This window comes from Loxodonta africana, chromosome Y (genome assembly GCF_030014295.1).
Source record: "Loxodonta africana isolate mLoxAfr1 chromosome Y, mLoxAfr1.hap2, whole genome shotgun sequence".
NCBI lineage: Eukaryota > Metazoa > Chordata > Mammalia > Proboscidea > Elephantidae > Loxodonta > Loxodonta africana.
In genome coordinates this window covers 10,433,132-10,458,251 of record NC_087370.1, presented here as the reverse complement: position 1 = coordinate 10,458,251, position 25,120 = coordinate 10,433,132, and the positions used below count along the sequence as shown (strand labels likewise).

Sequence of the window (25,120 nt, the reverse complement as noted above, 5' to 3'; positions counted from 1 at the left end):
GTGGGAAAAAAAATTTACACATTTGCTAATTCAGCTTTTTTGCCCCTTTATGTGTACAGTTCAGTGACATCGATTACATTACTCGTGTGTGCAACCATCACCTGTACTTGTTAAATCGCCATGAACTCAAGGCTCCCTAAACAGTGACTGTCCTTTACTTCCTCCTCCTTGCTCCGGTAACCACTGATAAACTTCAGTCTCTGTACATTTGCCCGTTTTAGGTTTTTCAATCAGTGGGATCATATCGTAATTGTTCTTTTGTGACTGAATGATTTCACTCCATGTAATGCTTTCAAGGCATGTCTCTGTCATAGCGTGTGTAAACTTCATTTGTCTTTATTCCCTTGTATGTTTGTACCACATTTTGTTTATCTATTCATCTCCTGGTAGATGCTCAGGTTGTTGCCACATTTTTGTAGAATAATGCTGCAGTGAACAGTGGTGTAGAAGTCTCTATTTGAGTCCCTGCCTTTAAGTGTTTTTGGTATATCTAGGAATGAAATTGCAGGGTTATATATAATCCTGTGAGGAACTGCCATACTTGCCCACAACGGCTACCATTTTCCAATCCCACCAATACTGGATGAAGTTACAGTTTCTTGTGTTCTTGAGCACACTTATTTTCCATTTTTCTAGTAAAAGCCATCCTAATGGTATTAAGTAGGATCTTATTGTGGTTTTGATTTGCATTTCCTTAATGAATAATGGGAGCCCTGTTGGCATAATGGTTAAGAACTTGGCTGCTAACCAAAAGGTTGGCAGTTCAGATCCATCATTTGCTCCTTTAAAACTATGGGGTGTTTTGCTCTGTCCTGTTGGGTCAAAATCAACTCATTGCCAGTGGGTTTTTTTTTTTTTTTTTTTCCAGTAATGACTAATGACGTTGAGCATCTTTTCATGCGCTTGTTGGGCAGTTGTATTTCTTCTTTGGTAAAATGTCTATTCAGTTCTTTTTGTGTTTTTTGATTGGGTTCTTTGTGGAATTCATTCTGTAATCTGTATATTAAACCCTTATCAGATACATGGTTCCCAAATATTGTTGTTACTCTTGTTGTTGTCCTTTGTTGTTGAGGTCCCTTGATGCACAGACGTTTTTAATTTTGATGATGTTTGTTTTATATATTTTGTCTTTTGTTGCTCATGCTTTTGGTGTCATATCTAAGACTATTGTCAAAAACTAAGTCCCAAAACAGTTTTTCTTCTATTTTCTTCTAAGGTTAGCAGTTAAAATATGCCAGTCACTCCTTTGTTGTAGCTTTTCAGAGCCTTAATTTATTTTGAATTAACCGTTCTGTCTTGTGTGAGTTATGAGTCCAGCTTTATTCTTTTGCATGTGGAGGTCCAGTTGTCCCAGCACCATTTATAGAACACACCATTGTTTTGCCAGTGGATGGACTTTGCACCCTTGCTGAGAAATCAACTGAGCATAGTACGTTTGTTTAAAATCAGTTGACCATACCCCCAAAAAAACCAAACCATTGCTGTCAAGTTGATTCTGACTCATAGCGACCCTATAGGACGGAGTAGAACTGTTCCATAGGGCTTCCAAGGAGTGCCTGGTAGATTCGAACTGCCGACGTTTTGGTTAGCAGCTGTAGCCATTAACCACTATGCCACCAGGGTTTCCAGTTGACCATAGTGGAGGCTTTATTTCTGGATTTTCAGTGATGTTCTATTGGTTTATACATGTATTCTTGTGCCAGTACCACACCGTTTTGATTATTTTAGCTTTATAGTAAGTTTTGAAATAGGAAAGTGTGAATCCTCCTTTGTTCTTTTTCTAGATGGTTTTGACTGTTTGGAGCCACTTGAGATTCTGTTTGAATTTGCGGATTGGCTTTTTGATATCTGCAAAGAATGTTGGAATTTTGATTAGTTTTGTGTTGAATATGTAGAATGCTTTGAGTAGTTCTCCCATCTTAAAGTATTAAGTCTTCTAATTCATGAGCCTGAGATGTCTTTGTATTTATTTAGATCTTTAATTTCTTTTAGATGTATTTTGTAGTTTTTAGTGTACGAGTTTTTATTTTCTATAGTTAAACATTCCTAGGTAATTTATTCTTCTGGCTGCTTTATAAATTGAATACTTTCATCCTAATCTCTTTACCTGACTGCTTACTGCTGAAGTGTAGAAACAGCTGATTTTGTATGCTGTGACTTTTCTGAATTCTCTTATGAGTTCTAGTAGTTTTTGTGAATTCTCTGGGATTTTCTCTATTAGGAACATGTTATCTACAAATAGGCTTAGTTTTAGTTCTTCATACATGTTTTGGATGCCAGTTATTCCTTTTTCTTGCCTGTCGTTCTGACTAGAACTATCAGTGTAATGTCCTAATACAGTGTGGTGAAAGCAGGCATCATTGTGTTGTTCCTCATCTTAGATAGAAAGTTTTCAGTCTTTTTCCATTGTATATGATTTTGCCTGTGGGTTATTCATAAATGCTCATCATCATGTAGAAGACTTGCCTTTATATTCTTAATTTGCTGATAGTTTTTATCATGAAAGGGTTTTGAATTTTTTCAAATGCCTTAGATGATTATATGGTTCTTTTCCTTCAGTGTATTAATATTCGGTATTACACTGACAGAAGCACTGGTGGCGTAGTGGTTAAGTGCTACGGCTACTAACCAAAGGGTGGGCAGTTTGAATGCGCCAGGCACTCCTTATAAACTCTGCGGGGCAGTTCTACTCTGTCCTGTAGGGTTGCTGTGGTTTGGAATTGATTCGACGGCACTGGGTTTGGTTTGGTTTTTTATTACACTGATTGATTTTATTTTGTTGAACCAGCATTAGCTACCTGGTATAAATTCTACCTGATTATTGTTGTTGTTGCTGGGTGCTGTCAAGTTGGTTCTGACTCACAGCAACCCTATAGGACAGAGCAGAACTGCCCTGTAGGTTTTCCAAGGAGTGGCTGGAGATTTGAACTGCCGACTTTTAGGTTAGCAGTGTAGTTCTTAACCACTATACCACCAGGGCTTCTGGTCATGGTATTTGTTGTTGTTGTTGTTAGGTGCTGTTGAGTTGCTTCCAACTCACAGCAACCCCGTGTACAACAGAACAAAGCACTGCCTGGTCTGTGCCACCCTCATTGTTATGCTTGACCCCGTTGTTGCATCCACTGTGTCAATCCATCTCATCGAGGGTCGTCTTTTTCACTAACACTCTACTTTATCTAATATGACATCTTTCTCCAGGGACTGATCCCTCCTGACACAACATGTCCAAAGTATGTAAGACGCAGTCTTGCCATCCTTGCTTCTGAGGAGCATTCTGGTTCTGCTTCTTCCAAGACAGATTTGTTCGTTCTTTAGGCAGTCCATGGTATTGTCAATATTCTTCACCAACACCACAATTCAGAGGCATGAATTCTTCTTCAGTCTTACTTACCCATTATCTAGCTTAACTTTGTACTAGTATAGATACTATGAGACCAAACAAGAATGAATCAAAACTAGCTGTTGTTAAGACTTGCTTACACTTTCTAACTTTTTTGTTGGTTGGAAATAAGAGGTTCTTTTGTCCCTAAGTTAAGTGCACCGGTTTACTTCTCATTTGCCTGTCAGTGTCTGTGTGTGTAGTTTTACGTACTACAACAATTAGTCTGGGTTATTTTGCTGCCAGGAGTTGCAGTAACTCCTAGAATGTTATCTTGCCTCCATTTTATGTCTCTCATATGTACTCCTATTGTTTCTATGGGAGACCATAGTCTCTGGAATGTTACAGATATAGGTAATAGTTCAGGCTTTGTTTTCCATGTTCTGTATCCAGCAGCTTGGGCAAATTATTTAAAATTAGTTTATCGCTAACACTGTTCATTATACCTGACTGTAAAGTATTTGGAAACCCTGGTGGTGCAGTGGTTAGGAGCTTCGTCTGCTAACCACAAAGTTGGCAGTTTGAATCCACCAGCCATTCCTTGTTTACTCTATGGGACAGTTCTTCCCTGTACTGTAGGGTCACTATGAGTCAGAATCGACTTGACAGCAATTTTTTTTTTTTAAATTAATTATGAAGATTAAGTGAGGGAGTATATAAATTACTGTTGTAGAAGGCTTCTGAGTGAGTCAAAACTATAAAGAATAGGGAAAAAGCTTTATACCAGTTCTCTCTCATCACCCATTTGTTTTATGCTGATCCATTTGGATTATACTAATGACTTAATAAAAAGAAAGGGTTGGGGGAACTGTACCTATGGATTATTAGGTATAATTGACCAAAAGGAAGGGACATTCCTTTCTCTGTTTCCCATTTGGACCATAAAAATGAATTTGCCATATAATAGGTGCCAGGGTACCTAGACAATGTCTTGGCTTCCCTGTTTTTATTATCACACCTAGGGCAGCAGTTCTCAAACTTTGGCCTCTGGAGACTTGAAAAATTACTGAGGACCTCATTGTAGAATCTGAAAGCTATCAATGAACTTTCTCGCAAATTTTTATGTCAAAATCCATTGATATCTTTTATGCTTAAGGTGGAGCTTTCCATTCTTTTTATTGTGATAAAATACGTATAACAAAATATTTGCCATTTTAGCCATTTTAAGCACATAGTTCGGTGATGTTAATTACATTCACCGTGTTGTACCTCTTAAGCAACCATTCTCCTTTTCCCTCTTCTTTCAGCGTGTGGATGTAGTCACCAGTACATTTTTTTCTTTATGTATTTGTCTGTTGTACGTATTTCATGTAAGTGGGGTAATATTTGTCCTTTTGTGCCTGACATTTTGTTTAGCATAATTATTTAATGTTCATCCTTGTTATAACTTGTTTCAGAACTTCATTATAGTTGAATAATATTGTGCTGCATGCATATACCATATTACACTCAATTTTTTTTTTCGTTTTCTGTCCTCCTTTTGAGACCTGGGTTCTATTCCTGGATAGTGTATCTCAAGCACAGCCACCATCATATGTCCAGGAATGCTTGTGTGTTGTGATGCTGAAGAGGTTTTGGTGGAGCTTCTAGACTAAGATGGACTAGGAAGAAGAGCCTGACAATCTGCTTCTAAAAATTTGCCAGTGAAAACCCTATGGATCACAACTGTTAATCCTCAGCTGATCATTAGGATGGTGTAGGATGGGGTAACATTTTGTTCCATTATGCATGGGGCTGCCATGAGTTGGGTGCTGACTTGAAAGCCAACAGCATTCTCCCTTTCCCCTTTTCTCTGGTAACCACTAATCTTTGCTTCAGTGGGTTTCCCCATTCTTGACCCTTCACATAAGCGTGATCATACAGTATGTGTCATTTTATGTCTGGCTTATTTCATTTACCATGTTTTCAAGGTGTCAAAACTTCAATTCTCCTTAAAGCTGATTAGTATGTCTACTGTTTGTCTGTACCACATATTGTTTAACCATTAGTCTGTTGTTGGCCAGTTGGGTTGTTTGCACCCTGGAACCTTATAAATAGTACTGCAGTGAACATTAGTGTACTTGTGTCTGTTCGAGTCCCTGCTTTCAAATCTTTTTAGGTGTGTGTCTAGGAATGGAATTGCTTCATCATACAGTAATTCTATGTTTAACTTTTTGAGGAACTATCAAACTGTTTTCCACAAAGGCTACCTCATTTTATGTTCCAACTAGTAGTGTACAACTGTTGGGATTTTTCCATATCCTTGTTAACTCTTACTATTTTTTGTTTTTTCTGATAATCCACTGTAGTAGAGTGAAAGGTCCCTGTGTGATGCAAACGGTTTGCATCTTGGCTACTAACCAAAAGGTTGGCATTTCATAGTCTGCCCACTGGCACTGTAGAAGAATGGCCTGGCAGTCCACCTTTGCAGTTTGAAAACCATGTGGAGGGATACTTTCACCTTTTTTTTTTCCCCTGTTTGTATGCTTTTTATACTTTTTTCATTCCTAAGGCTCTGGCTAGAACTTCGAGTACCGTATTAAATAAAGAAAAGCAAAAGCTCATTGCTGTTAAGTCGTTTCTGACTCATAGCGACCAAATAGGACAGAGTAGAACTGCCCCATAGGGTTTCCAAGGAGTGTCTGGTGGATTTGAACTGCTTTTGATTAGCAGCCGAGCTTTTAATCATTGCAGCACAAGGGCTCCATGATGTTAAATAGCTGTGGTGAAAGTGGGTGTCCTTATTCCTGACGTTCTGGAGAAGGCTTTCAGTCTTTCCAATAAGTTTTTTCACTGTGAGTTTTTTAGAAATGGGTTTTTATCTTGTTCATTAATTTTCCTTCTGCTCCTAGTTTGCTGAGTACTTTTACCATGAAAGGGTGTTTAATTTTGTCCGATGCCTTTCTGTGTTAATTTGACATGATCATGGGAGTTTTTCTCCCTTTTATTCATGTGTATTATATTGATTAGTTTTCTTATGTTGAACCACCCTTGTATCCCGGGGATAAACCTACTTGGTCATTTTGTGTACTCATTTTAATATGCAGTATTTATTAAAGAGTGTTTTCTTTCCCCATTGTGTGGATTTGGTACCCTTATCAAAAATCAGTAGATCATAGATATTTGGGTTTATTTCTGGACTCTGACGTCTATTCATTTGGTCTATATTTTGTCGTCATATGATTACCAGACTGTTTTCATTACCGTAGCTTTGTAATATATTCTGAAATTGGAGAGTGTCACACCACCTACTTCGTTCTTTTTCAAAGGGGGACGTAAGGGGCCTGTGCAGCTCTGTATACATTTGAGAATTGGCTTTTCCATTTGTGCAAAGATGGGTGGTAGAATTTTCATGGGGATTGCTTTGAATCTGCTTTGACATCTTAAAATACTAGGTCTTCCAGTCCATAGACAGAGAATTCGCTTACTTTATTTAGGCTTTTGATATCTTCAGTAATGACTTATAGTTTTCAGTGTAAAAGTCTTTTACTTCCTTGGTTAAATTCATTTCTAGATGTTTTATTCTTTTAGATGCTGTTGTCAGTGGAACTGTTTTCTTAATTTTCTTTTAGAATGCTTGTTGCTGATGTGTAGAAAGCTGACTTTTTTAATTTATTTTATATTGTGCTTTAACTGAAGGTTTATACATCAAGTCAGTTGCTCATACAAAAATTTATATACATCTTGGTATATACTAATTGCTGTCCCCCTGATGACACAGCACACTCCTTCTCTCCACTTTCTATTTTTGTGTCCATTTGGCTACCTTCCGATCCCTTCTGCTCTCACATCTCCCCGCCAAACAGGAGCTGCCCACACAGTCTCTTGTGTCTACTTGATCCAAGAAGCCCACTCCTCACCAGTGTCATTTTCTATCCCATAGCAGTCCAATCCCTGTCTGAAGAGTTGAAAACCCAGCTTATATTTATATGTTGACCTTGTACCCTTCCACTTTTGCTGAATTTGCTCATTAGCTCTGGTAGCTTTCTTGTGGAATCTCCGGGGTTTTCTGTATATAGATCCCTGTCATCAGCAAATAGGAATAATCTTACTTTGTCCTTGCGTATGTGGATTCTTTTTCTTCTTTGTTCCTACTCCTACCCTTCCCCCACCTTCTTCCCTTTTTACTCTCCTCCTTCCCTTCCTTTTTTTGTCTAATTTCTCTAGTCATGATTGCCAATACCAAGTTGCATAGCACCATGAGAGTGGACATGCTTTTCTTTTTCTTGATTTTTAAGGGGTAAGCTCTCAGTCTTTTTCATTGAGTATGATATTAGCTGTGGATTTTTCATACTCTTTATTGTATTAAGGAACATCCCTTCTATTGGTTGTTTGTTGAGTGTTTTTATCGTGAAAAATTATAGGATTGTCAAATATAACGGGGATGATAATTCCTTTCCATTGTTCTCTTAATGTGGTGTGTTACATTGTTTGATTTTCTGATGTTGAAAAAACCGCGTTATTTAGGTAAATCCTACTCAGTCATAGTGTATAATCCTGTAGTATGCTTTTGGGCTCCCTTTCTTGGTATTTTGTTGAGGAGTTTTGTATCCATATTCAGAAGGGATGTTGGCCTGTAATTTTCTGTGGTTCTTCGGCCTTTTAAAATTAAGCTAGACAATAGAATAAGTTTTATCCTCTTAAGAAAGCTAGAGTAACTCCTTTAAGAAGGCTAGGGATAACTTCTGTCAGTGTTTGATAGAATTCCTTGAAATCTGGTCCAGGACCTTTCTTTATTGGGATGTTTTTGACTACTAATTTAATGTTTTTGCTTGTTTTGACTCTGGTGAGATGTTTTATTTTTTTCTTCACTGAGTGTAGGAAATTTGTTTTTCTAGGAATTTGTTAATTTCCTTTAAGTTATATAGTTTGTATGGAACTTGAAAAAATTAAAAATCCCCACAACTGGGCCTGTAAACAACACCCTGACCAATGGAGAATACAGTTGTCCCTTGGTATCCGTAGGGGACTGGGGTTCCAATTTCTTGTATAAAATTATGTACTATTTGCATATAACCTGCAAATATACTCTTGTATACTTCAAGTAATCTCTTTTTTGTTGTTGTGGTTGTTGGGTGCCGTTGAGTGAGTTCTGACTCGTAGCGACCCTATAGGACAGAGTAGAACTGCCCCGTAGGATTTCTGAGGAACTACTGGTGGATTCGAACTTCCAACCTTTTGGTTAGAAGCTGTAGCTCTTAACCACTGTGCCACCACTTAGAATATTTCAAACAGTATAAGCCAGAATCAAACCAAACCTATTGCTGATGAGTCGATTCCAGTTCATAGCGACCTACAGGACAGAGTAGAACTGGTCAATAGTGTTACCAAGGATCAGCTGGTAGAGTCACACTGACGACTTTTTAGTTAGCAGTAGAGCCCTTAAGCACTGTACCACCAGGGCTCCAATGCTGTGTAAATGCTATGTTGATAGTAGTTGTACTATATTGTTTAGAGAATAATAAGATAGGAGATTAACAATGCCTAATGAGTAGTAGAGAGAGACAGAGGATTTGTGAGATGGTGGGAGGCTTCAGCAGGATATGCCGACTCATCATTTCATTCAGATGGATTCAGCATGGTGCTTAGTGTGCAGCAAATTCAGGTGTTGCTTTTTGGAATTTTTTTCCCCAAATATTTTTGATCAGAAATCTGTGGATTGGTTGAATCTGTAGATGTGAATCCCTTGAATATGGAGAGTCTTTTCTAAGATCCATTTTGTTCTATTCCTTCTTTCCTTAGTTTCTTCTTTTATGATATCCTCGATGTCCTACCACAACTTTTCTAGTTTTTGATCATTAGTGGTTAGTGCATCAAATCTACTTTGAGATGGTCTCTACATTCAGGCAGGATGTATTCAAGGTTGTAATTTTTGGCTCTCGTGGACTTGCTTAGATTTTTTCAGCCTCGGTTTGAATTTGCACATGAGCAATTATCTGTCTTCAGTCAGGTCATAGCTTTGTCTTGACTGATGATATTAAGCTTCATCATTATCTCTTTTGCAAATGTAGTCATCTTGGTTTTTGTAAAACCCATCGGGCTAAGTCCACGTGTATAGGCACTGACTTGTATTATTGGTGAAAAGTATTTCTGATGAATAAAGCATTGGTCTTATAGAATTTTGTTTGGACTTTTGATTCCTGTAGCTTTATACTACATTTTGAAAACAGCACAAGTCTTGCCATTTTGTTTATCCTTTTCAGGATTGTTTTGGCTGTTCAGGGCCTCTAGCTATTCAACTCTGTGGATTCACCGTATTCACTCTCTACAACTCTAGCTGTTTGACTGTATGGATCATAACAAATTATGGGTGACATTGCAAAGAATGGGAATTCCGGAACACTTAATCGTGCTAATGAGAAACCTGTACGTAGATCAAGAGACAGTCATTCGAACAGAACAAGAGGATACTGCATGGTTTAAAGTCAAGAAAGGTGTGCTTAAGGGTTGTGTCCTTTGACCATACTTGTTCAGTCTGTATAATGAGCAGATATTCAGAGACGATGGACTATGCATCAGTATTGGAAGAAGAGACAACCTACATTATGCAGATGATGCAACCTTGCTTGCTAAAAGAAAAGAGGACTTGAAGCACTTACTCATAAAGATCAAAGACCACAGCCTTCAGTGTGGATTACACCTTGACATAAAGAAAACAAAAATCCTCACAACTTGACCAATAAGCAACATCGTGATAAACGTAGAAAAGATTGAAGTTATCAAGGATTTCATCTTACTTGGATCCATGATCAACATTCATGGAAGCAGCAGTCAGGAAATTAAAAAAACACATTGCATTGGGTAAGCCTGCTGCAAAAAACTTCTCTAAGTGTTGAAAAGCAAAGATGTTAGCTTGAAGACTAAGGTAAACCTGACCCAAGCCATAGTGTTTTCAGTCACCTTGTGTGCATGTGAAAGCTGGACAATGAATAAAAAAGATAGAAGAAGAACTGATGCCTTTGAATTGTGGTGTTGATGAAGAATATCGAATATACCATGAACTGCCAAAAGAACGAATAAATCTGCTTTGGAAGAAGTACAACCAGAATACTTCTTGGAAGCAAGGATGGCGAGACTATATATCACCTACTTTGGACATGTTATTGGGATGGATCAGTCCCTGGAGAAGGACATCCTGCTTGGTAAAGTAGAAGGTCAATGAAAAAGAGAAAGACTCTTAATGAGATGCTTGACACAGTGGCTGCAACAGTGGGCTCAAGCATGACAACAATTGTGAGGTTGGCACAGGACGGGGGAGTGTTTTGTTCTGTAGTACATAGGGTCGCTCTGAGTCAGAATTGACTCAGCAGCACCTAACAACAACAGCTATTCATCATGCCTTTGAATATTCACTTTTCTATTTCCACAAAAAAGACCGTTGAAATTTCGGTAGGATTGTGTTGAATCCTAGATTGCTTTGAGTAATAAAAAACCAAACCAAACCCAGTGCCCTCGAGTCGATTCCGACTCATAGTGACCCGATGAGACAGGGTGGAAATGCTCCGTAGAGTTTCCAAGGAGCGCCTGGTGGATTTGAACCGCCGACCCTTTGGTTAGCAGCCGTAGCACTTAACCACCATGCCACCAGGGTTTCTGCTTTGAGTAACACTGCCATCTTAATGATATTTATGTATGATTTTTGAATAACAGCCCCATAGTTTATTTTACAGACCAACCTTCTCTTTTCCTCCTCCTCTCCCTCTTGCCATCCCTCCCCCCTTTTTATTTTTTAACTGTGTTTTAGGTGAAAGCCTCCAGAGCAAATCAGTTCCTCATTCAACAATTTATACGCAAATTGTTTTATAACATCAGTTGTAATCCCTGTGATGTGTCAACTTTCTCTGCTTCCCCACCCCCGGGTCCCTGTTCCCAATCTTTCCAACTTCCTATCCCTTCTTGCCTTCACTTTCGGGCAGGTGTTGCCCATTGGGTCTCATTTACATTCCTCAACTGTGTTATTGTTCATTTTATAAACCTGTGTAATATTGGCTAAAGGGTGATCTTAGGGAGTGACTTCAGTTATGAGTTAAAAGGGCGTCTGGGGCCACAGCCCTGGCTTTCTTCAGTTTCTGTCAGACCAGTAAGTCTGGTCTTTTTGTGTGTGTGAATTTGAGTTTTGTTTTACATTTTGTTCCACCCTCCATTGTGATCCCTATGAGAGTGGTTTGTGGTGGTAGGCGGACACCATCTAAGATATTCGGGGCTCAGACTAGTGTAGGCTGTGGTATTCGTGGCCCATTAGTCCTTTGGAGTAACATTTCCCTTGGGTCTTTGGTTTTCTTCTTTGCCCCAGACATGATGGGACCAGTAAATCTATCTTATATGATTGCTTGCAAGTTTTGAAGACCTCAGACACTACTCATCACAGTCAAATGTAGAACATTTTCTTTATGAACCATTTGACCTAGATGGCCCCCAAGACGATGATCCCCAGCACTCAGCCCAGTAACATGGGGTGTTTGGATGTGTCTTTGCCGTTGCTATGGCTTTGAGTTGTTCACAGTGTGCTGACCTCCTCCGTAATGTGTACTGTCTTTCCCTTCACCACAGTTTCCACTTACCTACTTTGTAGTTAGTGATTTCCCCTCACCAGTACTTCCCTCCCTTGTAACCGTCAAAGATTGTTTCTTTCTGTGTATAAACCTTTTCTTGAGGTTTTGTAGTAGTGGTGTCATATAGTATTTGTCCTTCTGTGATTGACTTATTTCACTCAGCATAATGCCCTCCAGATTCATCCATGTTGACGTGTTTCCCGGATTCATCTTTGTTCTTTATCGTTGCATAGCATTCTGTTTTTTTAATCCATTTATCTGTTGATCGGCACTTAGGTTGTTTCCATCCTTTTGCTATTGTGAATAATGCTGCAGTGAACATGGGTGTGCATTTGTCTATTTATGTGATAACTCTTGTTTCCCTAGGATACATTGCTTAAGCGTGGGATTGCTTGATCATACAATATTTTTATTTCTAGCTTTTTAAAAATGTGCAGTAATGTTTTCCATAGTGGTTGTACCATTTGACATCCCCACTAGCAGTGTGTAAGAGTTCCCATCTCCCAGCAACCTCACCAACATTTGATATTTTGAGGGTTTTTTTTTTTTTTTTGATTCATGCCATTATGCCAGTGACGTGATGGTGAGGTGGTATCTCATCGTAGTTTTGATTTGCATTTTCACTATGGCTAAGGAATGTGAGCATTTTCTGATGTGTCTCTGGTGAAATACCTTTTCGTATCCCTTGCCCATTTTTAAATTGGATTATTTGTCTTTTTATTGTTGCAGTGTTGGAGTAGCTTATAGAGTTTAGAGAGTAGACCTTTGTCAGATATGTCATAGCCAAAAATTTCTTCCCAGTCTGTAGGTTCTCTTTTTACTATTTTGGTGAAGTCTTTTAACGGCATAAGCATTTAATTTTTAGGAAATCGAGTATTCTAGTTTATCTTCTGGTGTTTGTGCATTGGTAGTTATGGTTATATCCTATTATTGCCATATATTAGGGCCCCTAATGTTATGATTAAAAGCATGGCTGCTAACCAAGAGGTTGGCAGTTTGCATCCCCTAGCCTATCCTTGGGAACCTCGTTGGGCAGTTCTGGTCTATCCTATAGGGTCCTACAGGTTTTTAAGAAATTTTTTTTATTTATGAGAGATATTGGTCTGTGTGTTTCTTTTTTGTGGTGCCTTTGCCTTGCTTTGGTATCAGGATATGCTGGCTTTATAGAGTGAGTTGGGAAATATTGCTTCCTTGTCTATGCTTTGAAATAGTTTGAGTAGCACTGCTATGAGCTCTTTGAATGTTTGATAAAATTCTCTAGTGAAGCCATCTTGGCCTGGGCTGTTTTTGGTTGGGAGTTTTTTTTATTATTACTTTCTCAGTCTTTATTGAGTCTGGATAATTTCAATTTACTTACTTCTAGGTTTCCTGATTGTTTCTTCTACCGGCTCACATTTGCTGTTGAATCCCTCTATTTTCTCTTTCCAGTTACTGGACTTTTAAGCTCCGGAATTTCCATTAGGTTCATTTGTACAAATTTTTTTATTTTCTGTTTTTTGAAACGTCATTCTTTTGTCCATTTTTTTTACATTTTTAAAAAATTGTATTTAAGGCAGTTGATTTAAAGCTTTTGTCTAGCAATTGCAGTTCGTCTGGGCTTCCTAATGGATAGTTTCTATTAACTTCTCTTTTTTCTGTGAATTGATCATATTTTCTTGTTTCTTTGCATGTCTCATGATATTTTTTTTTAATTGAAAATTGGATCTTTTGAATAATGTAATGTTTTAACTCTTGAAATCATGTATTTTCACCTCCCTGATGTTTTTCATTGCCACTGGGTTGTTGTTATTGGCTGTTTTCTGTTAGTTTTGCAGTCAGCAAGTGTTCTGGCAGAGTTTCCGTAAACAGCTTGATTTGAAAAAAGGAAAATAAAGAAAAGAGGACAAAACATTCTCCCATCTTTGCAGATTAGCTCTGTGTTGGAACACTCCTGGAATGCACAGCCAGTCTGTTTACAAGTTTGATTTAGACTTCACTTCCTGCTGTTTGTAACGTGCAGGCTATGCAGAGGCGAAAATTTTGTGTTCCTAAGCCTTTTCTTAGCATGTGCATATCCCTGGGTATGCACATGGCCTCCTGCTTCCCCCATTTATGTAGGCACTTTTAATAACTCATATTTTTCCATGTATCAGCTTTCCCAGCCTCTTTATTCCCTAGCTTTTTGGTCTGTTTTTTTTTGCTCTGATTGACTTATCTTGCCCCAGGCTATTTTGGGGAATAGTTGTGCCTTTATTGACTTTGAAAAGTAGAGCTGCATAGGAAGCCATCCCAGGCCTGGGACAGTCGGCACGGTTGGGCAAAACAAAGAAAACTACTGTGGCGATTGCTCATTAATGTACCAGACAGGTCAAAACCTATAACCACAATTTATCATATTTAAGACAGTTGATTTCAAGTTTTTATCTAGCAGCTTCAGTCCCTGGGCTTTGTGCTGGACAGATAGTTGATTTAAAGGTTTTGTCTAGCAATTTCTATTCCTGGGTTTTCCAATGGGCAGTTTGTATTAACTTCATTTTTTTTAAATGATCATGGCCATTGCCAGTCGATAGTGTGAGGGATGTTATGTTGGCAGTTTAAAATATAACACCACTCACTTAGAGCAGCTGCTGCTTTATTCACAAAGCCTTATGCTGTTTTTTTTTTTAAAGCTTACCAAGTTCTGCAAAATTTAATTCTCACAGAATTTGATAACTTATTATTTGTTTTTGTGGAGGAATGGATCCCTCAGGTCTCTTCACCATTTTCAGTGATGTCCTATCATTTGTTGTAATTTTAGTATCTTTAATGTATGTTACAATTAGACCATCTCTGTGAAACATAGAAAATACTATTTTTACTTCTATTGCATGAAGTATTGTTTTACAAACCAGTATGAAAGGTAAAAAAAAAAAAAGAAGTGTGCAACTATAATATGGCTATTAATTATACACTTTACTCAACAGTAAAATTATGTATGAGCAAAGTGCGATCAGAAACTGTGTTTTTTTTTCATCTGTGTAGTTTTCCCTATTGATTACATTTCATGTAATTCCTTTCTGTTTTCCTCTTCTTTTTTTCCTGTAGTTTGTAATTGGCACAATGGAAGAAGTTGGAATTTATGGGCTAGCTGTGAAAGCAAATATGTTGTGTAACTCTCAATCAGATAATATTCGTCATTGTCAAGACTCGAGTTGTGGTAGCACAGATAACAAACATTCATTGGACAAAAATGAAGACGTTACATTTGTAACAAAGAATAGGAATTTGGTGAGCCCAAGAGAGGAAACCTCTGTCCAGCATGCTCAGGCGGATATCCCTGATGGTCGGCAGGTTTCAGAGCACAACAGCAACAAAGAAAAAACTTTTGGTAATAATTTTGGCTTGGTAGTTGGACATTTTTACGTACTGCTCATTTTGTTTATATCTTTTGGTAGGGTAGTTTTAGAACATGGCTAGTTCTGAGGTGTATGTTGCTGAGCTGATATACAGTTTATCTTTTGTTGAATCAATCTACCTGTCTGCAGAAGTTGAAAATAACAGAATTTGAAGCTTAGTTATTTCTCTCTGAACTACATTCAAGAACAGTCTTAAAAAAAAAGGGGAGGGACCAGTTTGACAACTAGTCGATCCCTGACTCGTGGTAACCCAATTTCCTGTGGAGTGAACTGCTGTCCACTCCAGTGCCATACCCAGGATTAGTTAGGGACTGGACTGGCTGCTTTTTGGAAGTAGATTGCCAGGCCTTTCTTCGTTGTTTGCCTTAGTCTGGAAGCTCTGCTGAAACGTTTCAGCAGCAGAGCAACATGCAAGCATCCACTGATGGATGGGTGGTGGCTATATATGATGTATATGGACTGGAAATCAAAGCCAGGTCTATCATATGGAAGGTGAGAAAACTACCAGTAAACTACCATGGTCTCCAGTTGACAGCAGTAGTGTTCAGTGTTTTTATCATTAAAGTAGCTTTACCAAAAATGACTGTGGAAAGTGTATATAGTTTATTTAAAGATTATTCACAAAACTTTGAAATCACTGTAATATTCCCTGTATTTTAGAATGTAGGTTAATAAGACTGGCTTTCAGGGTATGTTTTCTCTCTTGTGATGTTTAGTTTAAGAATTAGGAGTAAGACCACGATGTCTTACATCTTAGGGGTGAAATTAGAAATGTTTTATTTTATTCTTACTTTTTGCCCCTCAGTTTTTATACTTGTGTACAGCACTTGCCTTCTTTCTGTATATGACTATAACGGAATTTTCAGTGTTACTGAAGTTCCGTCTTACTAAATTTTCCAATACCACGGAAGACATAAACATTCGTAGCAGTATGAAAATTAACTTTAATTCCTTCCAAACAAGACAAATATCTTCAACATCAACAGTTCCAATTATATGTGTAAAACATAACTTGAGGTTAGAGTAGTTTAAATAGTTGAAAATAGTTTCAATTAAAAGTCTTCATAGAACTGTCAGTTATAGCATTGTTAGTCCTAACACTTTCAATAGTATTTACTTTTCTGTCTTTTATTCTTGGGTTTGGATTGAGTGAGAAAAGATTTTATTACCATTTTGTTTTGTAAATCTTAACACCTTTGGAAGATACCCTTTTAGTGAAGTATCTTACTGTAAGAGTGAATATTTCAAAAAACAAAAAGGTACTATCCCTAGGTTAAGAAGTAGAAGCTTTTTACATATTTCAAAGCACCATTTGCCCTCTTCTTTGTCAGCCACCTGTTTCTCCCTGCCAGAGTTATTAAAACACTCTTTTAAAACTTTCTCACAAAGGAAGGCTATTTTGATGTACTTTTCTTTACAGTAAACTTGCTCAACACTTGGAGTATGCTAGTAAATCATCAGAAAACAGTAACTTACTTAAATTATTCCTCATAGGAAAAGTTACGTATCAAAAGTGGTTATGTGCACCTTAGATAGACAGAGAGTACCACTTTGAACTTGCTTCTGTATTTGTACTTGGTTAGAAGGAAACTTTAAAAAATATTCTTTGTCCTTTGGTAATATGTCTTAAATTGGAATCAGTGGTTAGACAAGAATAATTTGAAGCTTTCAGTAACCCTGTGTTTCTTACCATTTGGGTACTAAAATGCAGTGTTAGTTGATGAGTGAAGAAATTTGTAGGGCAGGAGGACTTGGTGCTTGCTAAATCAAACTTTAAAAATACTAGCTTTCCTAATTTAGCAGTTAAACATCTATTTCTCTTTTAACTGTAAATTATTTTACTCTAGATGTTGGAACATATAAACTTTTACACAGACTTTACAGATTGAAGTGATTTCATATGTCTTCTGAGACTTAATTTTTTTTATCTTGTTAATCATCAGGAAAAGAAGTTTTCTTATTAATGCAAGCCCTAAACACCCTTTCAACTCCAGAGGAGAAGCTCGCAGCTCTCTGTAAGAAATATGCCGATCTTGTGAGTATTTAATTGAGGGACTAAGGCCTTATAAAAATATAGCAAAATGTATGTGTGCTTAATAAGCTTTTTAAGTATTATACTGATACAGCTTTAAGTGTAAAATTACATTTCATTCCAAAATTGAAGAATCTGATTTCTTATGACTTTTTGTTAGTTGTATATCATAAATGGTTTCTGAGATGTGGTATTCTTTTGATATCTTAGATGCCCATTTTAACAATTCCCAGTGGAATTCTTTTTTTTTTTTTTTTTAAGTGGAATTCTAGAGATAAAGACTAGCCATTTTGGTTAACATTAAGAGTTAGTTGAAACAATCTAGTAAATAAGATTGTGTCTCAGGAGATATTTTTCAAGCCTCTACTGTTGGCTGCTGACCTGAAAGTTGACTACTGGAACCTACCCAGCAGCTCTTTAGAAGAAAGGTCTGGCTGAGCGTTTGCCAAGATTATAGATAAGAAAACCCTTTGGAGCAGTTCTACTCAGTGACACATGGGGTTGCTGTCAGTTGAAATTGACTCGTTGTCAACAGGTATTATTCTTGGTCTTATGTTCCAGGTGGTGTTCCCTTTTTCTGTCTTCAAAGAAGTATACCTCATAGAAGAATTTCTTATAAAATTCTTGCCTTTTGTGAGTTATCACGGACAATTTTTGTGCATTTTCTCCTGTTGTTAATGTAGCTATTCCATATCATAAATACTTTTTAGTGCCATGTTTTGTCAATTACATGTAAAAATAGAGCTCAAAGAATTGTAGCTTCTTTTCCCTCAACTAGTCCCTGTATATGCCTCTTAGCAGACTGACACATTCTCTGATATAGCACAAAACTCTGAACATCATTGAAAATGGTCTAGAACTGTCCAAGTGCAAAGATGGCAGAAAACTGTGGAATTTGGGCTTATGGAAAGGACTGCTTCCATCAAGTATGGAATCCAGTTCTTACTGATTCATTCACATTATGAGAATCATGTGATAGATGGTAGAAAAGAAAGTCTGAAACAAAGAAAGAAATACAAAAATAGGGAAAGGAGTGAAATGTAGGCAGCAGAACAGAAGGTTAAGTGGGCGATTTCATGATGTGACAGCTGCAAACAGCCATGACAGGGTTAGGAGGAAAAAGAGCAAATTGAGTAGCATAGTATAATATAGTGACCTAGGTACTCAAATTCACATAGATCACTGGGAATCTTGTCCAGTTGCAGATTCAGATTCAGTAGATCTGAAAAGAAAACTTAAAGTATGTCTGGGGTGGGCTGTAACAGGGTGAGGAAGAGGCAGTGGGGTTGTTGTTAGGTGCTATTGAGTTGGTTCCGACTCGCAGCGACCCTGTGCACAACAGAATGAAACACTGCCCAGTCCTGCGCCATCCTTACAACCGTTGCTGTGCTTGAGCTCATTGTTGCAGCCACTGTGTCAGTCCACCTTACTGAGGGTCTTCCTCTTTTCTGCTGACCCTGTACTCTGCCAAGCATGATGTCCTTCTCCAGGGAGTGATCCCCCCTGACAACATGTCCAAAGTATTTAAGATGCAGTCTCTCCATCCTTGCCTCTAAGGAGCATTCTGGCCACACTTCTTCCAAGACAGATTTGTTCGTTCTTCTGGCAGTCCATGGTATTCAATATTCTTCGCCAACACCACAATTCAGAGCCATCAGTTCTTCTTCAATCTTCCTTATTCATTGTCCAGCTTTCACATGCATATGACGCGATTGAAAATACCATGGCTTAGGTCAGGCCCACCTTAGTCTTCAGGGTGACATCTTTGCTCTTCAATACTTTGAAGAGGTCCTTTGCAGCACATTTCCCCAGTGCAATATAACCTTTGATTTCTTGACTGCTGCTTCCGCGGCTCTTGATTGTGGATCCAAGTAAAACGAAATCCTTGACAACTTCAGTCGTTACTCTGCTTGTTGTGATGTTGCTCATTGGTCCAGTTGTGAGGATTTTTGTTTTCTTTATGTTGAGGTGCAATCCATATTGAAGGCTGTGGTCTTTGATCTTCATTAGTAAGTGCTTCAAGTCCTCTTCCCTTTCAGCAAGCAAGGTTTTGTCATCTGCATAATGCAGGTTGTTAATGTCTTCCTGCAATCCTGATGCCCCGTTCTTCTTCATATAGTACAGCTTCTCAGATTATTTGCTCAGCATACAGAGTAAATAGATACGGTGAAAGAATACAACCCTGACACACACCATTCCTGACTTTAAACCAATCAGTATCCCCTTGTTCTGTTCAAACAACGGCCTTTTGGTATATGTAAAGCAGAAACTACACTGATTAAGCAGTAACTCCCTCTGTCTCCCTCCTTGCAAGCTTTGGCAACCTCTTGTCAACTTCGAGCATGTATGAACTTGCCTATTTGAGATATTTTATGTAAGGGAATTCATATAGTATTTCTTCTTTTGTGTTTCGCTTATTTCATTCAACGTTTTTGAAGTTTATTCCTGCTGTAACATGAATCCAAAATATTTTTAGATGAAAATGTACTTCAGTGTACACTTACACCACATTTTGATTATCCAGCCTCCTGTCAGTGGGGATTTGGGTTGTCTATTGTGAATAAAGCTGCCTTGATTTTTGGTATACAAGTATATGTTTGAGCCCTTGATTTCAGTTCTTTTGGGTCTATGCCTGGGAGTAGAATTGCTGGGTAATATGATAGTTCTTTGGTTCTTACTGAAGAATCACCAAACTCTTTCGCCCAGTGGCTTTGTGATTTTACATTTCCATCAGCAGTAGGTGAGGGTTCCAGAATTTCCACATCCTCACTGGTACTTGTTATTTTTCCATGTTTCTGATAATTGTCAGCCCAGTGTGTATGCAGTGTTGTCTCATAGTGGTTTTTAATTATAGTTCAGAGCTTGGCTGCTAATCACAAGGTCAGCAGTTTGAATCTACCAGCTGCTCCTTGGAAACTGTTTGGAGCAGTTCTACTCTGTCCTGTAGGGTTGCTATGAGTTGGAATTGATTTGATGGTAATGGATTTGGGGTTTTTTTTTGTTTTTTAATTAGTTAATGAGATTGGGCATCTCTTCATGTGGTTACTGGCCATGTTTATATTTTTGGAGAAATGTTGATGCAAGTCCTTTCCCTTTTTTTTTTTTGGTTGGGTTGTTTTCTTCTCACTGAATTTTAGGAGTTGTTTTTGTATTTTTTGGATATAAAATCCTTCTCAGGCATTTGGTTTCTGAGTATTCTATTCTATGCGTTATCTCTTCTCTTTCTTGATAAAGTCCTTTGAGTCACAAAGTTCTTAATTTTGATGAAGTCCAATTTATTTGTCTTTTCTTTTGTTGTTGTTAGGTGCTGATGTGTTGGTTCCAATTCATAGTGACCCTATGTACAACAGAACAGAACGCTGACCAGTTACGCTTGAGCCCATTGCTGCAGTGATTGTGTCACCCCAGCTCATTTACAACCTTCTGTTTTTTGACTGACATTCTGTTTTACCAAGTGTGATGTCTTTCTCCAGGGTCTAGTCACTCCTAATAACATATCCAAAGGAGCACTGTGGCCGTACTGCTTCCAAGACAGATGTGTTCGTTTTTCTGGAAGTTCGTGGTATATTCAATATTCTTTCATTACTTTTGGTTTTTGTCATATCTTAAAAGCTGTTCTCAAAAACAAGGTCTCAAAGAATTGCCTCTTTGTTGTGTTCTAAGAGTTTTATGTTTTAGTTCCTATATTTAGGTTATTGATTCATTTTGAGTACTTTTTTTATATAGTGTGAAGTACAAGTCCAGTTTCACTTCCCTGTATGTAGAAATCCAGTTGTCTCAGCACCACTTGTTGAAAAGACTATTCTTTCCCACTTGAATAGATTTGGTATGATATTCAACATCAGTCGGCCATAGAGCATAGATAATTAGGGTAGCTATGACACAGGATTGAGTTGACATTCTTTTTGGTTTTTTGGTTTCATATAGGTTTATTTCTGAGCTCTGTCAGTGCTGTTGAATTTGTATGTTGATTCTGATGACAGTACTACATTGTATTGATTAATGTGACTTTGTAGTGTGTTTTGAAGTCTGGAATAGTGAGATCTCTCTTTTTTCTTCAAGTTTTTTTTTTTTTTCTTTTTTGATGTTTAGGATGTCTTGAAATTCCACATGAGTTTTAGGACAGCTTTTCTATTTTTGCTTAAAAGCTGTTGGAATTTTCATAGAGTTTGCATTGAATCTGGAGATTGCCTTGGGAAGTTTTGAAATTTTAACAGTATTATGCCATTTAGTCCATGAACATGGACATCTTTGAATTTATTTAGATCTTCTTTAACATCTTTCAGCAATATTTTTTACTTCTCAGTGTCCAAGTTTACTTGTACGGTTTTTTTAATGCTGCAGTAAATACGGAACACTGACCAGTTACGCTTGAGCCCGTTGCTGCAGCCATTGTGTCACCCGAGCTCACTTACGACCTTCCGTTTTTTCACTGACCCTGTCTGTTTTAGTAAGTTTTGAACTCTGAACTTCTTTTTGTGATTGATCATTTGTGATAGAAATACAGGTGACTTATGCATGTTAATACTGAATCCTGGCATTTCGCTGAATTTATTAGCTCTGACAGTTTTATGCCTTTTTTTTTTTTTAGACATGAGATCATTTCAGTGGCAAGTAGGGGACATTTTATTTCTTTGCAATTTGTGTATTTTTAAATGTATTCTTGTTTCCAAATCGTTCTGACTACTGCTTATTTCTTTCCGAATTGTTCCAGTGTTATTTTTATAGAAGTGACAAAAGTATGCCTTCATGATCTTAGACATAAAGCTTTTAGTCTTTATTCTGTTTTTTCAAACCTTACTGAGTACATTTTTCATCAAAGTATTTTATCATATTTCAGAATTTCTGTAGTTCTAGTTTCCTTATTGTTCTTATTGTGAATGGGTGTTAAATTTTGCCCAGCGTCTTTTCTGGTTGCATTGAGATGATTTTGTGGCTCTTTTCCTTCCTTCTGTTAATGTGGTAAAGTATTTACACTGTTGAACCATCCTGGTATCCCTGAGATAAATCCCATGTGGTCATCATTTCATAGTTGTCAGATTTAGTTTGTAGTATAGTAAAACCTGTGAAAGCCAGAACCTCTGTGAGGAAGAAACCTGTCAGAGAAGGGATACTCAAATTTATTTCCCACAAAAAAGGAGAGTTAGAAAAGTGTTAAGACTGCACCCTCTCAATGGTAGAAGACTTGTGAGACCCTCAGAAACAAGGCAGTCCTGTCGAATTCTTGCAGGCTTCACTGTATTTTATTGAGACTTTTTTTTTTAACATCTTTTTTTAAAATTCTGCTTTAGATGAAGGTTTACAGAACAAATTAGTTTTTCATTAAACAATTAATATACATATTATTTTGTGACATTGGTTGCCAACCCCATGACGTGTCAACACTCTCCCCTTCTCAACCTTGGGTTCCATGTTACCGGCTTTCCTGCTCCCTCTTGCTTCCTAGTCCTTGTTCCTGGGCTGGTGTGCTCCTTTAGTCTCATTTTGGTTTATGGGTTTGTCTACTTCTTGGCTAAAGGATGACCCTTAGGAGGGACTTAAGTACTGAGTTAAAAGCATGTCTGGGGCCAATACTCTTGTAATTTCTCTAGTCTCTCTCAGACCAAGAAGTCAGGTCTTTTTCTGTGAATTAGAATTTTGTTTTGTAGGAGAATTGTGGGATGTAGGACTCAAAATCTAGTAAAAAGACCAGACTTAATGGTCTGACTGAGACTGGAGGAAGCCCAGAGGGCATGGCCTCCAGGCTCTTTGTTAGCTCAAAACTAAAACCATTCCCAAAGCCACCTCTTCAGACAAAAACTAAACTGGACTGTAAGATATAAAATGATACTGGTGAGGAATGTGCTTCTTAACTCATGTAGACATATGAGACTCCATGGGCAGCTCCTGTCTGGAGGGAACATGAGAAGGGAGAGGTGGGTAGGACCTGGTTGAGTAAACAGAGGAAATACAGAGTGAAAGGGGGGACTGTGCTCTCACATTATAGGGAGAGCAACTAGGGTCACAAAACAATGTGTGTTTAAGTTTTTGTATGAGAATTTAACTTGAATTGTAAACTTTCACATAAAGCACTATAAAAAAAAAGAAAAAGACCCAAATGCTACTCACCAAAGTAGGATATAGAAGATTTCCTTTATGAACTGTGTTATGCCAGTTGAGCTAGGTGTCCTCCGAGACCATGGTCCTCAGCCTTCAGCACAGTAATTTGGTCTCTTAGGGAGTTTGTATGTATCTGTGAAGCTTCCATGATCTTGCCTTGGACAAGTTGTGCTGAGTCCCCAAATATTGTGTACTGTCTTCCCTTCACCGAGATTAACCCTTATGTATTGTCTAGTTAGTATGTTTCTTTCTAACCCTCCCCTTCTGCGTAACCTTAAAATATTGTTTCTTTCTGTATGTAAACCTCATGAGTTTTTCTAATACAGTATTTCTCATGTAGTATTTGTCCTTTTGTGATTGACTTACTTAGCATAATGTCCTACAGATTCATCCATGTTGTAAGATGTTTTGTAGATTCACCATTGTTCTTTATCACTGCATAGCGTTCCACTTAATCTATATGCCACAGTTTCTTTATCTATTCATTGTTCATGGACACCTAGGTTGTTACCATCTTTTTGCTGTTGTGAATAATGCTGCAGTGAACGTGGGTGTGCATATATCTGTTCATGTGACGGCTCTTATTTCTCTCAGATATATTCCTAGGAGTGGGATTGATGGATCTTATAGTATTTCTATTTCTAGCTTTCTAAGGAAATTCCATATCATTTTCCATTCCATTGACTATTTTACATTCCCACCAGCAGTGCATAAGAGTTCTGGTCTTCCACAGCCTGTCCAGCATTTGTTATTTTCTATTTTTTTTGACTTGTCCCGGTACTGTCCAAGTGAGGTGGTATCTCATTGTGGTTTTGATTTGCATTTCTCTAGTGGCTAGTGATTGCAGGCACTTCCTCATGTGTCTGTTAGCTGCCTGAATACCTTTTTTTGGTGAAATGAAATGACTGTTCATATCTTTTGTCCATTTTTCGTTGAATTATTTGTTTTTTTGTTGACGAGGTGTTGGATTTTCCTGTAGAGTTTAGAGATTAGATCTTTGTTGGATTTGTCATAAACAGAAACTTTTTCTCAGTCTGTAGGTTCTCTATTTACTCTTTTTAGTGTTTTTTTTGTTGTGCTTTATGTGAAAATTCACAGGTCAAGTCAGTTTCTCATATGAAAATTTATACACTCATTGCTATGTGACCCTAGTTGCTCTTCCTATGATGTGAGAGTGCACTCCTTTCCACTCTGTATTTCCTGTGTCCATTCAACCAGCTCGTGTTCCCCTTGGATGCCCTTTGTTTTTCTTGCCTTATTGCTTTAGCTAGAACTTCCAGCACATGGTTAAATAGGAGTGGTGAGAAAGGGCACCCATGTCATTTTCCTGTTCTCAGGCAAATGTTTTCAGCCTACGTCTGTTAAGAGTGATGTTGGCTGTTGGTTTTGTATAGATGCCCTTTATTATGTTGATAAATTTACCTCCTGTACTTATTTTATTGGAGTTTTTATCAGGGATGGGTTTTGGACTTGATCGAGAACCTTTTCTGAGCCAATTATTTATTTGGTGGATTATGTTGATTGACTTTCTAATGTTGAAACCTCCTTGCATACCTGGTATGAATCCTGCTACTCTGTTATTTTTTTGACAATGGTGGATTTTGTTGGCTAGAATTTTTTTGAGAATTTTTGTATCTATATGCATGAGAGATATTTATCTGTAATTTTTTTTTTTTTTTGTGGTATCTTTACCTGGTTTTGATAT

General features: G+C 37.7%; 1 protein-coding gene across 1 annotated transcript in view; it reads left to right on the top strand.

Annotated features, from left to right (window-relative positions):
* The window catches only part of LOC135229024 (gamma-taxilin-like), a 90,975-nt gene that overhangs the window by 4,707 nt on the left and 61,148 nt on the right, over positions 1 to 25,120 (top strand). The window contains exons 2-4 of the mRNA XM_064278764.1: positions 11,354 to 11,438; positions 14,974 to 15,256; positions 17,228 to 17,319. Of these exons, the coding sequence (XP_064134834.1) occupies positions 11,354 to 11,438; positions 14,974 to 15,256; positions 17,228 to 17,319 (460 nt within the window). The remainder of the gene's footprint in view (positions 1 to 11,353; positions 11,439 to 14,973; positions 15,257 to 17,227; positions 17,320 to 25,120) is intronic.